The sequence below is a fragment of the Camelus dromedarius genome, chromosome 11, assembly GCF_036321535.1.
Source record: "Camelus dromedarius isolate mCamDro1 chromosome 11, mCamDro1.pat, whole genome shotgun sequence".
NCBI classification, from domain to species: Eukaryota; Metazoa; Chordata; class Mammalia; order Artiodactyla; family Camelidae; genus Camelus; species Camelus dromedarius.
In genome coordinates, this window is record NC_087446.1 from 55,480,054 (window position 1) to 55,500,613 (window position 20,560).

Consider the following 20,560-nt stretch of genomic DNA (forward strand, 5'->3'; position numbering starts at 1 on the left):
TGGAGTCTACTGAGACTGTGCACATCTCTGTAATTCTCCAAGGCAGTACTGGGAAGAAAAGGCTTAATTCATTTCCCAGAAGAGTGAAGTGCCTTGTCCATAGATCACACAGAGCTAGTCATGGAAGCACCTTTGTTTCTTCCCAGCACTTTAGGTTTCATGACCCATGCTATCCACACTGGATGGATCACACACACCGATAGGGATCTGTTCTGACATCTTGCAAGGCTACTGACAAACTGCTGTAAAGGGAAGGGGATTGCAGGGCTGGTATAGCATGGAAAGCAGCTTGGACTCAAGGGGGCGATGGTAGGGGGTGGATGCTCTCCTCATATGGCTCTACCTAGAATTACTCTTTGGTATTCTGAGCCTAATGCTATACAGGCTCATAACAGTGTTGTCCAAGCCAGTCATTCTGGACCCTGGAGGAAACATGGAGCCTTGAGGTGAAATCCAGACATGTTACCCTTGCTTGGGACCTTTTTGGAAATGGTTGGGCATTCTTGAGGCCGTTGAGCAGTGTGTCCCCTTAGATTTCACGGAAGACTCTGAGGGAGAGAGTGCCTCCCCTCAGCATAGGTTGGCCAAGAAGGCCTAATAAGTTGGCCTAGGGACTGGTCTGTGTGCAAGTAGGGGTAGGTGAGTGTGTACATAATCATGTGGGAGTATGTGTGAGATTATGAATGAGAAGATCAGCATATGAGTGCATAGTGTATGTGTATATAGGCGTGTGTCTGTAAGAGAGAGAATATGTTGATGGGTGTAGGTGAAGGATTTGGGAGCAGGTGTGGTGGTGTTGGGTGTGTGTGCGTGTGATTAAGTGAGAGATTGTGTAAGTGTGGGAATTTGGTGCTGCAGATATCAGTGTGAGGGAAGTCATCGACACACCTCAGGTTCCACATCATCTGTTTACGTCACACTCCCTCAGGGTTCCAGGGCTGGTGCGATCAGCACCACGGACAGCGGCGTGACCGCATCAGATGGGGCGGTACAGGAGGAGCCGTAGCCCCGCCTTTCCCCGCCCTCCCTTCCAACCTGAGTCACTGCTCCAGCATCATCCAAACCCTGAGTTTCGCCAATTGTCTATGGGGAAGTTGGGGTGTGTGTGTGGGGGGTGAGTTGGCTCTTTGAAGACAAAAATTGTGCAGTTTAGGGTAAAAGGTCATAAACATCTGGTCGCCTTTGGTCTGCATGGCACATTAAAAAGGAGCAACAGCAGCTAAACAACCCAAGCCCATAAATACGCCTAATTGTTCCTAACCCGTGGACACATCATGTTCCACACATATATAAAAGGCCCAGTGATGGCCCACAGGTAAACAGCACATACACTGTGCCCTCCATTAGGCAGTCTACCTCCTCAGAGCCTCCTGTGCCCCAAAAAAGCACCATGACTTGTGGATCTTATTCTGCTGGCCGAGCCTTCAGCTGCATCTCTGCCTGCAGGCCCCTGCCTGGCCGCTGCTGCATCACGGCCGCCCCCTACCGCGGCATCTCCTGCTACCGCGGCCTCAACGGGGGCTTCGGCAGCCGCAGCTTCTGTGGAGGCTTCGGCGCCGGCTCCTGTGGCCGCAGCTTCGGGTACCGCTCAGGAGGCGTGTATGGACCCAGCCCGCCCTGCATCACCACCGTGTCTGTCAATGAGAGCCTCCTCACGCCCCTCAACTTGGAGATCGACCCCAATGCTCAGTGCGTGAAGCAGGAGGAGAAGGAGCAGATCAAGAGCCTCAACAGTAGGTTCGCTGCCTTCATTGACAAGGTGGGAGTCCTTGACCACACCTTTCCTGAACCCACCTGTGCTCAACTCAGACTGAGCACTGATGGAGAAGTCAGTGACAAAAAGGCCTCTACCTGGCTCCTGACCACATGCCACCTGGATTTAGCAGGGTGGGATAACTCAGTTCACCTGAGGATGGACTGATCTTTCCCAGACCCTTGCTCTCACCCCTAAGTTGAAAAATCCAAACATAGATCACAATCTCCAAAACCCAAAAGCTGCCTTGTCTCCCACTGCCCACCTCTGTCTAATCTCTGCTGAGCTCCTGGTTTGGGAGTTTACCTTAAAACAACAGCACCCCTCCAACCCTCTGAAAGATTTGGGGGCAGTAGGAGCCATCTGACCCCTCCTCCCACCCCAATGGCAGGTGCGCTTCCTGGAGCAGCAGAACAAGCTGCTGGAGACCAAGCTGCAGTTCTACCAGAACCGCGAGTGCTGCCAGAGCAACCTGGAGCCGCTGTTCGACGGCTACATCCAGACGCTGCGGCGGGAGGCCGAGTGCGTGGAGGCCGACAGCGGGAGGCTGGCCTCGGAGCTCAACCACGTGCAGGAGGTGCTGGAGGGCTACAGGAAGAAGTGAGTGTGGCCGGGAGTGACCTTGGGCCCAGGAAATGGACTTGGGTTAAAGCCCATTGGATGGGACTGGAGAATAACTTCCCAGAAGGTCAGGTGACCTCACAGGCCTGGGGGGCTACATGCAGCAGGACCCTCCCATGGGGCACTTGTTGCCCAGATGCCTAGGAGGAGGTCCGTGACTCCCCAGGAGATGTCTCTCTTCTCCTTCGGCTTTGCCTTCTCTGAGCCCCATCACCTGGCAGCTGTGCCCTGTGCTCTGTGGGGAGGAGGCCTCTGCAGTCTCCCAGACCTTCTCCTCCTGGCCTCTCAGGCTCCCACCTGGAGCACCTGGATGTGATTTGAGCTCCAGGGTCACTCAGGGCTGCCAGGTCCTGGGACTCCCGGTGGCCCACGCACTCGGGTGCTGAGCGCTGATAGCCTCTGGGACACATAGGGCCCCCCACAGCTGAGTGAGTTGGACCCCCAGGAGAGGGGAGGCTGGGGCTGCACGGCCCCACCGGTGCTGCTGTCCACTCCTAGCGTGGAGCTGGTGCGGAGTCCTCGTTTTCCTCCAGAGGTGACCTCGGAGCAGCTTTGGGAGCAGGGCTGTGAGGTCCCAGAAGAGTAGCCCCCTGGACCCCTCATTCAAAGCAGAGAGAGAATCCTAGACACACCCCAAATGCAGCCAGGGGGGACCCAGCAGGGCCGCCAGGGCTCAGGCTGTGTTGGGAGGCCCCTAAAATTGCCCCCCTTTGCTGGTACGAAGTGGAGGGAGTTGTGGGGAGAACTGTCCTCCCCTGACCTCCCTCTCTGCCTCTTCTGCCTCAGGTACGAGGAGGAAGTTTCTCTGAGAGCAACAGCCGAGAATGAGTTTGTGGCTCTGAAGAAGGTGAGGAACACGGGATCGGGAAGCACAGACGCGTGGTGGCTCAGAATGACAGGCTCGTGTTGGGGAGACCCGTGGTCTCCCCCTCAGTGTGGCTGCACTGACCTTGCCGGGTCAGGAGGAGAATATCCCAGAGACCAGGTCATGCAAGGCACATCCAGGCTTTTCACAGGGACAAGGACTTTGGAGTCTCCTCGAGCACCCGCCCTGGGGCAGGAGGGTGGCTGGCTTGCCCTCTGGATGTTCTGTGCTGCTTCAGAGGTTCTGCTCTGTGGCTGGGGTCCCATGGAGACGTGGCAACTTCAGTCTCTCAGCTGAGGGACGGTGTCCTGTCCAGCGTTGCGAGAAGTCTGCTCAGAGGAGGGGCACAGTCCCAGGGCCTGGGGGAGGATGGGGCAGAACCAGGAGAGGCCAGGTGGAGCTTCGGAGGACTGCTGGGGGACAGGGAAGGATCAAGGTGGCCGAGTGAGTGAGTCAGTCTGGCAGGCTTCCTGGTCCCGGGGAGGGTGTAAAGGAGAGCTGGGAGGCTAAGATGTCTCAGGTGGGAGGGGTGAAAGGGTGGTGGTCCATCTCCAAGGCACAAAGCATTTTCTCACAGAAGGGGAGAAGATTGTGAGGTTCCTCTGGGGAAAGGGTATGGAAATGGGATGGGAATAGGAACACTGGGGATCCTTTCCTCCTTGCCTCCATGTAATGGGTGATGAGAGAGGATTTCAGGTGATGTTTACCAGGGCTTCTCTGAGCTCAAAGACTCCCCACCTTTCCAGGATGTGGACTGCGCCTACCTCCGCAAGTCAGACCTGGAGGCCAACTCAGAGGCCCTGATCCAGGAGATTGACTTCCTGCGGCGACTCTATGAGGAGGTGAGGGGTTGCGGTCCAGGCAGAAAACCAGCAGCTGGCCTGGAAGACAGGGCAGTTTTCCGGGATTGGAGTTGAAGGGGATTTGGGCAAGGAGCTGCAGTCCATGAGGCTGTCAGATGGGGCAGTGGCTAGAGACGAGGGAAGGGCTTAGAAGGCTGGATACAGACTTGGTTGGTGAGGCAGTGGTGTAAACAAAATCCTTCCATCTGCCACCCCACCATCTGCAGGAGATCCGCGTTCTCCAAGCCAACATCTCAGACACCTCGGTCATCGTCAAGATGGACAACAGCCGGGACCTGAACTTGGACTGCATCGTCGCTGAGATCAAGGAGCAGTACGATGACATCGTCAGACGCAGCCGGGCTGAGGCTGAGTCCTGGTACCGCAGCAAAGTGAGTGGCCCAGGACCCCTGCCTCCTATACATGGTGATGGGAGGGATTTGAGGTGTATAATAGAAAAGGCTTCTTTTGTCAGAGGATTCTGTTCCCTAGAGGTGGTAACAAAAGTCAGACAGCTCTCAGGTTCTAGAGGCAGGACAGGGCTGCCATGTATGGCGGCACAAGCTGAGCACTGTACACCTGGCACATCATCTGATGTGTCCTGAATGGTCAGGACGTCCCATCCCGAGCTTCCTGAGACTCTCTGCTTCCCCTCAGTGTGAGGAGATCAAGGCCACGGTGATCCGGCAAGGGGAGACCCTGCGCCGCACCAAGGAGGAGATCAACGAGCTGAACCGCATGATCCAGAGGCTGACGGCCGAGGTGGAGAACGCCAAGTGCCAGGTAGGGGTCATCTCTCCCCAAGACCAGGGGTGCTGGGGGTAGTTTGCGCCCAAATGGATCTCACCATTCATTCTCCAGTCTATTTGCATGACCAGAGTCTTGGTTGTGATCAGTCAGGGAGACACAGGTGATGAAGGGGAGAGGCCCTGTTTGGGGTGATCCCAGCTGGCTGGGAGAGACTGGACACATGCAGGAAATGAACACAGAGACCCGTGGACTATAACCCACCTTGTTCTCTTCTGGGCCCCCTAGATCTCCAAGCTGGAGGCAGCAGTGACCCAGGCTGAGCAGCAGGGTGAGGCCACCGTCAATGATGCCCGCTGCAAGCTGGCTGAGCTGGAAGGCGCCCTGCAGAAGGCCAAGCAGGACATGGCCTGCCTGGTCAGGGAGTACCAGGAGGTGATGAACTCCAAGCTGGGCCTGGACATCGAGATCGCCACCTACAGGCGCCTGCTGGAGGGCGAGGAGCAGAGGTGGGTACAGTAGCCAAATTTCTATCCCATCCCTCCTTGGGTCTCAGAGTGCCGTGTCCCTCACATTCCTGGTATCACTTGACTTTTGTTTCCAAACCTCCCCATCCTGTAACTGGACAGGTAATTTGAGTACATGCTTTGGGTATGTTTCTATCCCCATGGGACTCTCTCATTCATCTAGGTGCTGATCTGGGATTGGTCCCTTTAGCAGATGTGTTCCTCAGAGCATGGAATCAAGGCCATAGTAATCGCTGCTGTGGAAAGCCTGGTCTGGGCTCAGGGCCACCTTCCCTGAAAAGAATTTCTTCCCTTTGGGCCCTCATTGCACAGCCCTCTCAGGATTTCAGCTCTCTTCTCAAGCCTGGCCCTGACTCCAATTGTTGGAGTTTAGGTTTATCCCCAAATGATAGCTTCAATAAGGGCTTTTTATCAATATACACATATATATTCTAACTACACTGAGTGCCCCAAAGTGGTCTTCCATTGCAGCAGGGAGGACTAAGGCTAGACAGCAGTGACTGGTCCTTTGAGGCAGCTATGACCTGCTCTGGGCATTTTTGATTGTTGCTTGTTGCTTGTTTTGGGGGAAGGGGGAGGCCCCTTGGTCATTCAGGCTTCCTGTGGCTAGAGGGCAGCTGAACAGCTCCTGTGAGGACAACAGTTCCAGAATGTTGCCCATTGGCTCTTTCCCCAGGTTAGTCAGGTGCTCACAGTCTGAGTCTTCCTCTTCTCGTGCACACCAGGCCCCTGGCCCTGGGCAGGGCAGAGTGGAGGGTGAGGATGCAGAGGGAGCATCCTGTGTTTTGGGGAGACGGAATCAAGGTGATCCCATGGTGAGACTCGCAACAAACTGAAGTAACTGCATTGGAGAGCTCAGAGGCACTGGGGAGTGTCATTAGTGAAGAATTCTGGGGGGAAGTTTTTTCAAGACTCTGTTTGGACATTGGAGAGGCATGTGGAGATAGCATTAAGAAAGGAGTGGCCCTCCCCTCTGCCACAAAGTGCTCTTAGGGTGAACTCAGAAACTTTGGTGTGGGTTCCCTAAGAAACCTGGGCATGGGATGGCAGACGGTGGGCTGCAGATTCTCCTTATTTCTGCAGCTGATTTTGACAACCTTTTGCCACGGTCTCTCAGATGGACTCTGTGTGTTTTCCTTAAGGAGAGATTGTGGTATGGGAAGGAACTGGGCTGGGTGGAATTGGGTGGCCAGGGTGATAGCTCTGCCTCTAGCACTGGTATTTCCTGGGCCTGGGCCTCAGTTTCTCCATCCATCAAGTGAGGGAATTGGTGTAGCTAGTCTGTGAGCCTGCTCTCGATGGGTTCTCATGTTCCATTCATTCATGCAAATGCCATTTATGGATCCAGGCATTATTTTGGGAGCACTGTCGATTCTGCAATGGGAAAAAGAAGAGACAAACACTTTGTCCTCCTGAAGCCCACATTCTAGTGACACCAATCAGACCAGGTTTAGGAAGTTAATCTGCTGCCCCTCAGATATGTTTTGAAGTCAACCAGAACCAACAGAAATAGAAGCTACCATTTCTGAAGTTACCATTTCTCACCAGGTGGCATGCACCAAGCACTTATATCATTTGAGTTCATCCTCACAACAGATCAGGGAGTAGATTTTCTCCAGGAGGAGGAGGGGAGGCAGATCTGAGGATGCTCTGCTAATAAGGGGTGGAGAGCCAGACTCACCTGCGTTCTGTCTCCAGAACCCATTTGGTAAACTGGCTGCGGTTTATCGCCTCTTCTCCTGAACAAGTGCCCAGAAGGAGGGCGGAGGACCTCACCGTTCACCTTGGCTGCGTGGCGCAGCGGCTTTTCCACGGCACTGACCTTTGTCTTTTCCTTTCCCTGCAGGCTGTGCGAGGGCATGGGAGCTGTGAATGTCTGTAAGTAGCCCGCCCCGCCCCCTTCTCCAGCTGGGTGGTCCCAGTGCCTTTGGGGAGGTGGCGTTTTCCCTGCACCCAAGCCGCTGGCTGTGGCAGCGCCTGATCCGCGTCTCTGCCTGTTCTCTCCCTCCCATCAGGCGTCAGCAGCTCCCGCGGTGGCGTCGTCTGTGGCGATCTATGCGCCTCTGGTGCTGCCCCTGCTGTCACCACCAGCGTCTGCAGCGCCCCCTGCAGCGGTAACCTGGTGGTGGGCACCGCCAATGCCTGCAGCCCCTGCGCCGGGGTAGGTGGCAGCAGAGTGAGCTGTAAGAAGTGCTAGGGTCACCGTCCGCCCAGCCAGGACTTTGCGCAACCGGAACGCCTTCCCCGCTGCCCTCTGCACCGCCCGCGGCCGGCATCCTGAGAACCAGTCCCCAGACCTGCTCCCTCGGTGTGCCATCCCCCAGGAACCTGGGCCCTGTGGAGGCCGGGGTGCATCTTGGCCTCTTTCTGTAGCCTTTCCTAGTAGTCGTTTTGTTGTTCCGAGGATTCATCCTTTCTTCTACTTTCTGATTTTTGCTGGATTCATTGGTCTTGTGTGATCCCTTCACCTAAGCTTGGAGGAAGAGGACAGGCCCCAGAACCTCCCCATGACCACATCCTCGGAATCTGCCAGTGTGCTCATACCTGTGTAATGGAGATGGAGAACAGTGTTGGAGGTTTTCCTGTGACTCTGTGAGGGACGTGACCGGTGGGAAGGGATGGACATCACATTCCAGGGATGCCTGCAGAAGCTCTAAAAAGCCAATGACTCCACTGCCTGCATGTTTCTTTCCCTTCATTTCACTCTTTGTTTCCAATAAACTAATTGTAGCTGATTAAACCTGGTGCCTGATTCCTGCAAATACCAGGGCCTTCCTGTGACAGGTGCTCCCTGCGAGAGATTTCCTCAGGCCCTCTCCATTTACTTAGTTATTTTTCAGTAGGTGGAAATGACTGCAGTAGATGCTGTCCATCTGGCCTTGAGCAACCCGAGCCTTGGGAAAACAAGGGAAGACCCGTGGAGGCAGGGAATCTCTCCCTGCCTGTGTGGTCATGGATTTCTCTAGACCAGGGTTTCTCAAGCTCAATACTATTGGCATTTTGAGCTGGAGACTTCTTTGTTGGGGGGCTGTCCTGTGCATTGAACGATCTTTAGCAGTATCACTGGCGTGCAGCCATTAATGCCACCAGGACTCCTCAACCCCAATGGTGACAACCAAAGATGTCTCTAAACTTGGCCAGATGTGCCCTAGGGCTCTTCAACCAGAATAATCCTCTCCTCCCCTGCCCCAACCCCTGCAAGGGCATTCCTGGAGGGGGAAAGTACATAAGGAAATGGGTGAGGGTGAGAATGGAAGGAAGGCATGTGAGACAACAGTGTGAAGGAGAGGAAGAGCGTTGGGTTGAAGGTCAGGAGAATCAGCCATCTAATTCAGAGTCCGGACTCTACCATTTCCTTAATGTGTGACTTTGGGCAAATTGCTTTCACCCTCTGAGCTTCAGTTTCTTTGGCTATAGGATGAGGGATGTTGGACACTATTCCTAAAGTCCCCTCTGGCTCCCTAAGTGAGACTATGTATTTAAAAGAGTTTGGCTAATACAAACCTATGTTTAAAGGCTGGTTCAGCCACGTACTAGTTCTGTAATTGTGGGCAAGTCATTGATCCTCACTGACTTTTAGTGTCTGCATCTGTAAAATGGAATGATGATACTTACTGTGCTGTAGGGAGGTGTTTCAGGTATCTATTGCCCAAACAAATCACTCCAAAATTTAGAGGCTTAAAGCAATAATGCTTTATTGTTTCTCATGATTTGATGGGCTTACTGAACAGTTCTTCTACTTCATGTGATGCTGTTTCAGATGGTAGGATGTCTAGATGGTCCAAAATGGCCTCATGTCACATGGCTGGGTTTGGTGCTGGCCACCAGTTAGGAGTTCAGCTGGAGCTATTGGCCAAGATCTGCCAGTCAGGGTCTAATCAGGAGATAATAATTTGAACAAATGAAGTTTAATATAGAGAATTATTAACTATAACAGGGAATTGAGTAATAGGAGATTGGCTGGTAAGAAGCAAGAAATCCAGAGTAGAGGAGCTGCAGATACAAGGAGCAACCCCTGCCCCTAGGCCTGAGAGATTGCACCCAAGGAAGTCGACCCCCTGAAGCTGAGATCTGGACCTCAGATCCAGGGAAAGGTAGGAAAACCTACTCATGAAGATGTGTCTCCACCTCAAAACCACCCGAGAAGTGTACTGGAAGCTGTCGGCCCTGGGATACTGCTGCCCCCGTGCGCTGCAGCAGTGAAGCTATCACACTGCAGGAACAGTTCTGGAGAAACTGTGGTGCCGCAGGAATCTGCCAGGAGGAATGCACTGGAACCAGGGGGGAAAAAGCCCTTCCTCCTGCGATATCTTTCCAGCGTCCTCTGCTGACAAAGCTCAACATCGTATCAGCAGACAAAGGAAAATATTTAAAGGGCTCCTCTACATTTTCACAGACTGGGTGATGACAGGTGACTCTGGAGCTCAGAGACAATCAGTTGATAACTGGCATTCAGGGACTTGGTTGTCCTCCTTATGAGCCTTTCTCATGTGGCTCCTTGGGCTTCCTCACAGCCTCGTGGCTGGGTTCCAAGAAGGAAGGTAGGAAATAGAAACTGCCAGTCCTCCTATAGGCTTGAGCTCAGGAGTTTACTTCCCCCATATTCTTTTGACCAAAGAAGTCACAGGGCAACTCAGATTCAAGGGGAGGGGAAGCAGGCTCCACCTCGTGATGGCTGATGTGTACAGAGAGGGAAGGAATTGTTGGGGCCTCTTGTGGAGACTAGGTCCCACAGTGCCTTCTCTGGTCACAACAATTTGTGTCCCTCCCACAAACAATATATGCTTCCCCTTCCAAGATCCCCCCAAATTTCACCCCATTGTGATGTCAGCTTGAAGTTGAGGACCTCATTCTTTGGATCAGATCCAGGTACACATAATGTTCTTGGGATGTGGTCCTTTTTGCTGCAGCTCCTCCATTGTGGCCTACCTCACTCTGAAGACCTGTGAATTAAAAAAAGGCAAATTTTATGTCCACCACACCCATTATGCAATGGTGAGATGGAATAGGATAGCCACAATCAGCATGCCCATTTAGAAAGTAGAAAAATGAAAAACATTTAGAAGTCCCTGGTTCATAGCAATTCTATGTATAGTCAGGCATGCATTGCTAATTCCTCCTGCCTCCCACAAGAGGCAGGGAGTGTATTTGATTAGTGCCTAGTTTTGCTCCCTGGAAGTGGTCCTCCTCTGCTCTTGGCGCTATCCTTTGGAATCTTGGCTCCACCTTCTGTATCATCCTTTCTTTCCCATGATAAACGGCTCCATGTTTCCTTATCCTGCTTCCTGTCTGTGGGAGGTAAGGGGCCCAGAGGCTTGTTTTCATTTTGAACTGTCTCTGTTTCTTTTGGTTAGAACCGCTATAATTCTTCTAAAAACTTCATAAATTTCTGATGTATTAAGTTAGAGTGGACTTCATGAGGCAAATGCTGTACCCACAGACTTCTGAGATAGGTTCCTCTCAACCTTGGGGTGAGTGTCAGGATGCTTTGGGACAACACCAGAGAGTCTTAGAAGGCCTGTGGCTTAGCTGAGAGGGTCTATGAAGCTGTGTTTAAGATTCTCAATAGTCTTTTTGGTCAGCTGAGGGAGTCTGTGAGCTCTGAATTAAGTCTCTCTGAGATCTCAGCAAAGGATCCAACAGCCAGTAGTCACCTGAATTTTCACCCAGGGCGTGGTTTACTAGCAGTGCTTTGAATTGGACCTTTGCCCTGAGGCTGTTTCTTTCTTTGAGAACACTTTGATGACTGGAAAGACTGTCCCAGGCCTTCCATAGTTCTGAATTGTGCAGCACGTGAACAGCAGAGGCCCCTGGCCATCATCCTCAACTGAACCCTCAATCAGTGGCTAATACCAAATCTCAACCTTATGAGTGAAGGCATTTTGGACGTCCCAGAGCCCAGCTGACAATATGAAGCAGAAGAATCACCCAGTCAATCGACACAATTATGCAAAATATTATTGTTTTTAAGCCACTAAAGTTTGGGGATTTTCCTCTCATATTGTATAGGAATAGATAAGTGGAGACATTGGTACCTGGCAGTGGGGCGCTACTGTAACAAAACCTAAAGCCTGTGATACTGGTTTTGGGACCAGGCATCAGACAGAGTCTGAATGTCCTCAAGGTGACCATTAATGAAGGCTGAATGGACAGTGAGAGAATTATTATCATTAGGGAATAGTGACCCAAATTATGCAGCGATGAAATGTTTTGCAAGATTATTGCCCATGATAACATGGAAGATGAAAAGGGCATTGAATGGATTTCCTTTCCCTGGTTAATCACCCTCCAGCTGTGCCTCTCCTTCCTTCCAGTGCCAAGGCCCAGGCCTCTTTGTGGCCACACCTCTCCTTGATCGGGAGGTGGTGGTGATGGCAGAGGAGTTGGGGCTCAGGGACTCGGGACAGGAGGCTCTAACAGAAGATGACTATGCAGTGTCAGTCCCACCTGGTCCCTTGAGCTGGTAGGTGGAAGCCAGGTGCATCACCTCTAGAGATATGGAGCCTCGCTGGGCTCCCCCAGGTGGCACCTGGATGACCTACCAAGGCTGGCAGTCCTTACCGAATCCTCCTTAAGTCCCTGGGAAGGGGGGTTACAATCCTTGAGCAGAGCTCAGAGTCATGTACCCATAAAGAACTGAAAAGGCCCTTGCAGAGCCTCTGGTCCAGCCCTCATTTGAGGGGTCCCAGAGTGGGGGAGGAAGGAAGTGGGCAGTGGAGAGTGATGAGAAACACTGAGAGATGAGGCACAAGCAGAGTTGTAGGACTGGCATGCTATGTTCAAGAGTCTGGACTCCATCCATTGAAAAGTCAGACCTGTGCTTTGTAAAGATCTGTCTGGGTGCTGTGGAGCATGGATTGGAAGAGGAGAGGACCAGGACTCCAACCAAGGTGGTGGTGGCCGGAATGTGGGTGTAGCAGCAGAGAAGGAGGAAAGAGTTGGATTAGAGGGGTACTTAGGAGGCAGAAAAGGAAAGCACTTGGGGGTTAAGGGGTTTTGAGGACGAGGGTGCAGGTGTGGATAGATCATATATGTTCGGGTTTGGGCAACTGTAGTTGATATTGATGGGGGTTGAGGAGGGCAGGAGGAGACTCCAGGGGAGAGAATGAGAAATAGTGAGTTCAGCTTGGAGGTCTGTTGGGTTGGAAGGGTCTCCAGAACTGCCAAGTGGAGAAGTCTTATAGGAACTGGGGCAAATGAGTCTGAAGGTGAGGAGTGAGGTCAGGGCAGCAGGAGAGCCAAAAGGACTCAAAGCCCAGTTGGAAGAATTGCACCAGGGAGGATGCTAACCATGGTGGTAACTTAAAGCGAAAGACTGGTGCAATAGCCCAGGGAGTGTGTGCAGAGTGGTGAGAGAAGCCCGAGGCACTTTAATATTTTGAGGGCAAGGTTGTCTGGGGGTGGGAAGTGAGCTGGGGAGCAGGATGACCTCGGAAGAGTTGAGAGCCTGGGCTGCAGAATAAGGAAGTGAAAGACCAAAGCCTCAGGGCTCAGGAAGGGGAGGGAGAGGGGGTGACAGGGAGCAGAGGGAGCTTGGGTGAGGAGCTGAAGGAACCCTAGAGATTCCAGAGGGAGTGAGGGAAGGTGCTAGGTCCTCCTGGGACAGCGTGGCGAGATGGGTAGGAAGGCCAGGACTTGAGGAAGTGCCAGCATGGGGCTAGGGTAGGGCAAAGGGAGACAAGAAGAGAGCAAGCGAGAGGAAATGGACCTCACAGGAGTGGGGCTGGGTGCCCAGGGATTAGGGGGCTTCTCAAGGTCTTCCTCCCAAGTGCTTCCAGACTCTTCCTGAACAGAAGACAAGGGAGGTCAGGCCATGCATGGGGCAGGGGTGCTATCTTCCCCTTGGAGTTGAAGCTCTGAGGTATCTGGGGAAGAGGGCAGTGAATGGGGCAGGCGAGAAAGCAAGTAAATTTATTCTCTTATCAGCTAGTGGGCTTTGGGGGTGCTGTCCCAGGTGCTGAAGAGGTGTGTGCATGAGGGGAAGGGGTGATGCCAAGAGTCTCATCTCCCCTTGTTTGATGGACAGCAGTGGGAATGGGTGGGGGGGGGTCCAGACTGACACGGGGCGGCCCCCTGAGGTAGCTATTGGCACCTGTGATGGTTGCTGCTGTGGTGCATGTGTGCGATGGGCCGAGAGAGGGGCATTTAGGGGAAGGGGGCTAAAACCACACAAACACATACACACACAGCCTTCCAGTAGATCCCATGTCCTCCTTTGGTTCCCTTCAAAACCAGTCAGAGGAATAAGTCTCCAACTACCCCAGACCCAAAGGTGTGACCCAAGGTGGGAGGTCAGCCCTGCCTGGCCAGAGGAGGCTGGCACTGTCTGGGGACAGGTCCTGCAGGTGCACAGGTTGAGAGCAGGCCAGAGCCACCCTCATCCTCAGGCCATCTCTCTGGGCTGGGATGCTCATCAATCAGTGGACGAGGGCTCACTCCAAGAAAGCAAAACATCAAAACACAGAAAGCAGGTCCCTCAATTTATTGGAAAAACAGGGGACAAGAGGCCAGAGAGTTAGGGGAGTGGGTCCAGTGGTGCTCCCTCCAGGAAAGGAGAGCCCTTCTTCCTGGGTGGGGCCAAAGGCCAAAACAGCAGAATGGAGGGGTCCCTTCCCAGGCACAGCACCCCCTTCCAGTCGGACAAGACGAGAAGAGGAGTGGCTGATGGACACAAGCTGCGTGGTGTATTCTCAGAACACGGGGGGATAGCTACTGAGGCGCTGCTGTTCTCAGCTGGTGGTGGGACAGTGACATGTCTGGCAGGCAGAGGGGACCTCTCTGGCTCTCCCTGGGGGCTGCCTAACACCTCCCCAGGCCGCAGGAACCCCCTCCACAGGTGGTGTTGAGCTGGCCGCAGGGCGCGCACAGGCCAGTGCTCACCGCCACGTTCCCGGTGCAGGGGGCGCTGCAGACGCTGCCCGTCACGGGCCTGGAGCCGGACACGCAGAGGTCCCCGCAGACAATCCCGCCCCGGGAGCTGCTGACACCTGCGGGAACAAGGGGTCGGTCGGGAGGACTGGTCGGAGGCCACCCCATCCCACCACCTTCCTTTGGCCTCTGTGATCTGTCCAACCCTCCAGGGAAGGCCACAAAACGCTTAAAGTTCTACTTCTGAAGGTGTGCAAGTAATCTTAGCCTGGGACCCGGGAGCCCTGGGTTCTGGCCCTGATTCTGCCTTGTGACCTTGGGCAAGTCCCTTCCTTTCTCTGGGCCTCAGACAAGGTGTCTGTGACATCTGAGGTCCCTTCCTGCAGTGACATATTATTCTTTCCCCTCCTCAACCCCATGCATGAGGTTGTGAGGTTCTTTCTTTAAGCTAACCTCAGTCTCTCCTGCTGCGTGACCAATCCATTACAATGTACTGGGGGAATTATTGGAACCACTCCTCCAGTATCCTCATAGCAGGGAAATTCTTGTTGCCCAGTTTAGAATTTTCCTTTTCAGGGCCCAAGATACTTACAGACATTCACAGCTCCAATGCCTTCACACAGCCTGAGTGGGGAAAAGGTGAGAAAGGAAAGAGAAAATAGGTCAGAATGAGATCTTCAAGTTTCCCCTAGGTGCTGGAATGGGTCATCTCAGGCTATGTCTGGCCTATATTTATGCCCTTGTGTAACTTTTAAAAAATAAGTTTTGGCAGTTGCAGCAATGCCAGGGCACACTATTCGGCAAGCAGAGCATAGATTGGATTTCAGCTCTCACTCGCCCCTCATCTGGCTGCCTTTGTGCAGTGCACAGCCAGAACAACTATACCTGGCATACCTGGATGGGTTCAGCTTTAGGAAGGGGTAAGGTTCTCTGGGACAGTTACCTGAGGCCAGGATCAGAGTTTGGCCAGCATCTCTACCCTAGGGTAGTTTTATCACCTGGAAACCAGGTAGGGAGTGGATCCTGCAAGAGCTGAGGATGGAATAATTTGAGAATGTTCTGAATTGAGAGGCAGGGTGCCTGGGTTCTAATCCTTGGAAGGCCCTGGGCAATCTGGGACTCTAGAAATCAGAGTGGCACTGGCCTTCAGTTTACCTCTGTATGCTATGACCAAGTTGAAGTCCTTTGAGATGTAGATTCCAAACACCCCAGAGTCTAGCTGGGGGCCAATTTCTTGGGATATAGAAGAATCAAAGGTGGGCAAATCCATACAAGTGGAATTCTTGGGATAGTTGAATTGGGTCCTACCTCTGCTCCTCGCCCTCCAGCAGGCGCCGGTAGGTGGCGATCTCGATGTCCAGGCCCAGCTTGGAGTTCATCACCTCCTGGTACTCCCTGACCAGGCAGGCCATGTCCTGCTTGGCCTTCTGCAGGGCGCCTTCCAGCTCAGCCAGCTTGCAGCGGGCATCATTAATGGCAGCCTCGCCCTGCTGCTCAGACTGGGTCACTGCTGCCTCCAGCTTGGAGATCTAGGGGGCCCAGAAAAAAACAAGGTGGGTTATGGTCCCTGGGTCTCTGTGCTCATTTCCTGCATGTGTCCAGTCTCTCCCAGCCAGCTGGGATCACCCCAGGAACAAGGCTTCTCCCCTTCATCACCCGGATCTCCCTGAGTGACCACAACCAAGGACTCTGGTCATGCAAATAGGTTGGAAAATGAATGGTGAGATCCATTTGGGTGCACACTGCCCATGGGACCCTGGACCAGCCCCCATCCCCCCTGGTCTTGGGGAGAGATGACCCCTACCTGGCACTTGGCGTTCTCCACCTCGGCCGTCAGCCTCTGGATCATGCGGTTCAGCTCGTTGATCTCCTCCTTGGTGCGGCGCAGGGTCTCCCCTTGCCGGATCACCGTGGCCTTGATCTCCTCACACTGAAGGGAAGCAAAGAGGCTCAGGGAGGCTCAGAATGGGATGTCCTGCCTATTCAGGACACATCAGATGATGTGCTGGTTGTGCAGTACTCAGCCTGTGCAACCGTACATGGCAGCCCTGTCCTGCCACTAGAACTTGAGAGCTGTCTGACTTTTGTTACCACCTCTAGGGAACAGAATCCTCTGACAAAAGAAGCCTTTTCTATTATACACCTCAAATCCCTCCCATCACCATGTATAGGAGGCAGGGGTCCTGGGCCACTCACTTTGCTGCGGTACCAGGACTCAGCCTCAGCCCGGCTGCGTCTGGCGATGTCATCGTACTGCTCCTTGATCTCAGCGACGATGCAGTCCAAGTTCAGGTCCCGGCTGTTGTCCATCTTGACGATGACCGAGGTGTCTGAGATGTTGGCTTGGAGAACTTGGATCTCCTGTGGAAGCGGGAGTTGGGGAAGAGGAAGAATGAGCAAGTTATCTGGGCTCTTTCTCACCTGCTGATGTCTGTAATCTCTTTGATCCCTCTGGAGCCAAAGGCTCCTGTTTGGAGCAGAAAATCCCCTGATGAAATTGTCCAACTTTCTACACAGGTAAGAAACCCCTTTGAGAAGAGAATACAACTACTTCCTCAATGCTTGCTTTGGGGGGTTTTCAGGCCCTGTGAACTTTGGCAGTGTCCCTGCGGCCAGCGTGCTGCGAATGTTTCCTCGGGGTCCAGATCTCCTGGACCAATCACAGAAAGGAAGGTTATTGGCTGCCAGAGAAAACCTGGGCCAGAGAACACAGGGTTGAGGCTGTGTGCCTGTGCTTTGGTTTCCAAGTCACAGGCAGCCTAGAGATGGCCCTCTCCTGCCCCATACTAATTCTGTCCCTTGTTGGTTCTCCATCTCTCTGCCTCCCTATTTCCCTCTCCTTGCTCCCTCCAGCCCTCAGGTCAGAGATGCCCAGGGTGGCTGAGAGCCCCCTCACCTCATCATATAGTTGCCTCAGGAAATCAATCTCCTGGGTCAGGGCCTCTGCGTTGGCCTCCAGGTCTGATTTGCGGACGTAGGCGCAGTCCACGTCCTGTGTGGGTTCAAAGGGCCGTGAGGTTCAAGGGCGCTCTGTGGGCTTGGTGGTAGGGTGGCAGGGCAGACAGGATGGGGTCGCCAGGGCCGCAGGAAGGGTCTTGGTTTTAGGCACTCACCTTCTTTAGAGCCACAAACTCGTTCTCTGCCGTCGCCCGAAGTGCAACTTCTTCTTCATACCTGAGGGTGGCAGGGAAAACAGGACCACATCTGAGCAGCTCTCAACTCGGCCATGAAGCACACAAGTCAACAAGCCTGATCCCTAGACCCTTCCCCTGCTCGTTTCCTCGCCTCCAAAAGAAATAGGGCAGGACCAGGAAGAAATCAGGCTGCCAGTCCAGGCTTCCTGGGATACAAGCGAGAACTAAAACAGCCACTCTCATGCCACCTCTGGGATTTTCATTGGGGGTGGGGGGCAGGATCTGGAAGCTTTCTGTGTACGTGAGCGCATGTGCATGGGAGGTGCCTGCTTTTCTCACCCAGGTCTCCATTTTCCTTTCCTCTGACCCCTCCTCTTGCCCCTGGTTTGGCTACAGGTAGTGAGGTCTTCCCTCTGTCATTCCCCTTCTGGCTCAGCCAAGAGGAATCAAGCCTGCCACTTCCTCCCGCTCTGTGGGCAGGTCAGTGGAGAGCCAGAGGCAGGGAGCATGGTGGCTTGGGAAGTCCATGGCTGAGAGCGGACCTGAAGGAAGCTGGCCAGCCCTCAAAACCAGATTCCTTTAGACTGCCCAGTGTGCTGCTTCAGATCATGTGTCACACGTTGTAACTGGAGGGCTATGTCTGTGATCGGCCATGCCTGCCTCCCAGCGGACTGTAAGTCTCACAAGGACAGAGACTGTGTCTACTGCCTGTCCCTGGGTTGCTAGCACCCAGCCCAGTATCTGGCTGGTAGCTGCTTGGAAAATGTTAGTTGAGTAAAGAGGTAAACTTAAGAACGTCCAGGACTTTGAAGGCCAGACTCAAAGGAACTAGGAATGTCAATTTTTCTGGGGTCCTAAGAGAAGGGTCTGGTGGATGGAGAAAGAGAGAACATCATTGCTGTGATATGCCAGGTGGAAGTTAAGGTGAGCTCCATCCCCAGGGGCCCAGGACCCAACCATGGGACCCATGTGCCTCGAGGAAGGCCATGGGGTGCAGGCTCTTCCCTGTCCTCAGGCAGAGCCCTCGCCACAGGTCCAGACACTCCCTGGTACTGGGGGCCTCCTTCCAGCTCTTTCTGGAGCCGGCCTCTTCCTGCACTCACTTCTTCCTGTAGCCCTCCAGCACCTCCTGCACGTGGTTGAGCTCCGAGGCCAGCCTCCCGCTGTCGGCCTCCACGCACTCGGCCTCCCGCCGCAGTGTCTGGATGTAGCCGTCGAACAGCGGCTCCAGGTTGCTCTGGCAGCACTCGCGGTTCTGGTAGAACTGCAGCTTGGTCTCCAGCAGCTTGTTCTGCTGCTCCAGGAAGCGCACCTGCCGCCAGAGGCAGAGCCTGAGAACCTCTTCTTGCAGGCCCAGAGGGCAAGAGGGGGTCCCAGCACTGGGACCCACAGTCCCCCAAATCTCCAACCCTGAGTCTTCCCAGGATGGGGTTATATCATCTCCCTCAAAACCGCATTAGAGTGTAATCAGCTCACCTGAAAGTCCTTCCTGTGAGCTAATTTCAGTCTCTTCTAAAGCAGTGTATCTAGTGTCATGGAAAGTGCTAAGCCGTGCTGAGGCCAGACTCTGCTGCCGCTTGTTAATAATGTGTCCTGGAGCACAGCACTTAGCCCCTGTGCAGAGTGCCCGCCTCGCTATGAGGGTTTAAGGAGCTCTCGTGCAGAAAGGCACCTGCAGGTGTGATTGTCAGCCTGCAAAGGAGCAGGTCAACCTTTTTAGAAAGGCAGACTGTAAAAGTTAAAAATACAGTATGTGCCAATTGTGGAAACCCTGCAACGACAATGCAATTAGAACAATAGTCACCCGGAATATTAGTGCAGGGATGTTGTGTGTTCCAAACCCCTCATTTTACAGATGAAGAATCAAAGGCCTGGGGAGGTTCCCTGACTGCCTGAGATCTCACGATGGCAGAACTCAAGTTTGATCTTCTGCCCTTCAGGGGGGCACTTCTCTTACTATAAGAATTATTGACTTTTGTGCCCAAGGAAAATTTCACATCCATCTTCCTGTCACGAGGTTGGCCCACTACCCCATTCAGATCCCTTTGTGTAATAACTTTGCCACATCCCTGGTAAGTCCTTTCTTATGCTATCCTTGGTCTCTCATGCTGTTAGGAGTTCCAGATTTTTTTGGTCTTTCCTGGTGGGTATCTTTCTAGATGACTTCTGTCCAGGTTGGTTTAGGAGAGTCCCCCCTCATCCCAGAACTGCTTCCTCAATGAATCCTTCTCCCCTGGCCCCTCAAACCACTGTCACATGGTAGGTAGAAGCCTGAATTCAGTGAAGACAGCTGCAGACTTGAGCTGCACACTGACATCTGCAGGTGGTTTCAACCACGTCCAGACGACAAACCGCCTTCCTCCCCATAAGGCCCAAGAGAGGGCCTTATGTCTGTTGCTCAACTCTGTATCTGGAGCCCCAGGCGTAGTGGCTTGGACAAACCACTCTGGTCCCTGCTCAGTGACCAAGTGACCACTGGTATAGAAATCACTCAGTGCAGTCTAGGAGGCTCCCCCAGGGGGCAGTCTTCCTGTATCACACTCAGCTGACCTGCCTGGACACAGGGAGCACCTCCTTGCCATGTTGAGCAGCTGTTTGGCTTCAAATGCATTGAATACTCACGCAGCAGCCCTTTGCTCACAAGATGTTCTGTATCCTCACTAGAGGGTCTGTCTGCTCTTAGTTCTGTTTCTGTGTTTTCAATTTGTCTGAGTGGAGTTCAGGAAAGGTGAGATCAAGGACACCTACCTTGTCAATGAAGGCAGCGAACCTGCTGTTGAGGCACTTGATCTGCTCCTTCTCCTCCTGCTTCACGCACTGTGCATTGGGGTCGATCTCCAGGTTGAGGGGCGCTAGGAGGCTCTCGTTGACCGACACGGTGGTGATGCAGGGCGGGCTGGGGCCACACACGCCACCGGAGCGGTACCCAAAGCTGCGGTCACAGGAGCCGGCGCGGAAGCCCCCGCAGACGCTGCGGCTGCCGAAGCCCCCGGTGAGGCCGCGGTAGCAGGAGATGCCGCGGTAGGGGGCGGCCGTGATGCAGCAGCGGCCGGGCCGGGGCCCGCAGGCGGAGATGGAGCTGAAGGCACGGCCGCTGAATCCACAGCCCACGGAGCTGAAGCCACAGGTCATGCTGGAGGCAGGGAGATGTCTGAGCAGTGGAGAAGCTGGCAGAGGATGGAGCCAAAGGCTTGTGCTCCCTG

At 53.7% G+C, this 20,560-nt stretch overlaps 2 protein-coding genes across 2 annotated transcripts; one reads left to right on the forward strand and one right to left on the reverse strand.

The window, feature by feature from the left end:
• The first annotated feature begins 1,332 nt into the window (after positions 1–1,332).
• LOC116156338 (keratin, type II cuticular Hb6) lies at positions 1,333–8,084 on the forward strand. Its single transcript, XM_064491017.1, has 9 exons — positions 1,333–1,759; positions 2,145–2,353; positions 3,161–3,221; positions 3,986–4,081; positions 4,309–4,473; positions 4,739–4,864; positions 5,117–5,337; positions 7,202–7,233; positions 7,371–8,084. The coding sequence occupies exons 1-9, from the start codon at positions 1,391–1,393 to the stop codon at positions 7,550–7,552; spliced, it is 1,461 nt and encodes a 486-aa protein (XP_064347087.1). The 5' UTR covers positions 1,333–1,390; the 3' UTR covers positions 7,553–8,084.
• A 5,738-nt stretch (positions 8,085–13,822) lies between these two features.
• LOC105094595 (keratin, type II microfibrillar, component 7C) lies at positions 13,823–20,560 on the reverse strand. Its single transcript, XM_031462508.2, has 9 exons — positions 20,106–20,560; positions 18,461–18,669; positions 17,337–17,397; positions 17,120–17,215; positions 16,420–16,584; positions 16,028–16,153; positions 15,532–15,752; positions 14,816–14,847; positions 13,823–14,342 (listed from the first exon to the last, which is right to left on the reverse strand). The coding sequence occupies exons 1-9, from the start codon at positions 20,487–20,489 to the stop codon at positions 14,155–14,157; spliced, it is 1,482 nt and encodes a 493-aa protein (XP_031318368.1). The 5' UTR covers positions 20,490–20,560; the 3' UTR covers positions 13,823–14,154.

Coding starts and splice junctions, on each gene's coding strand:
- LOC116156338 (XM_064491017.1), top strand. CDS start 1,391: ATGACTTGTGGATCTTATTCTGCTGGCCGAGCCTTCAGCTGCATCTCT. Junction 1,760..2,144: donor TCGCTGCCTTCATTGACAAG/GTGGGAGTCCTT, acceptor CCCCAATGGCAG/GTGCGCTTCCTGGAGCAGCA. Junction 4,474..4,738: donor AGTCCTGGTACCGCAGCAAA/GTGAGTGGCCCA, acceptor GCTTCCCCTCAG/TGTGAGGAGATCAAGGCCAC.
- LOC105094595 (XM_031462508.2), bottom strand. CDS start 20,489: ATGACCTGTGGCTTCAGCTCCGTGGGCTGTGGATTCAGCGGCCGTGCC. Junction 18,670..20,105: donor TCGCTGCCTTCATTGACAAG/GTAGGTGTCCTT, acceptor CTCTGGCGGCAG/GTGCGCTTCCTGGAGCAGCA. Junction 16,154..16,419: donor AGTCCTGGTACCGCAGCAAA/GTGAGTGGCCCA, acceptor GCTTCCCTTCAG/TGTGAGGAGATCAAGGCCAC.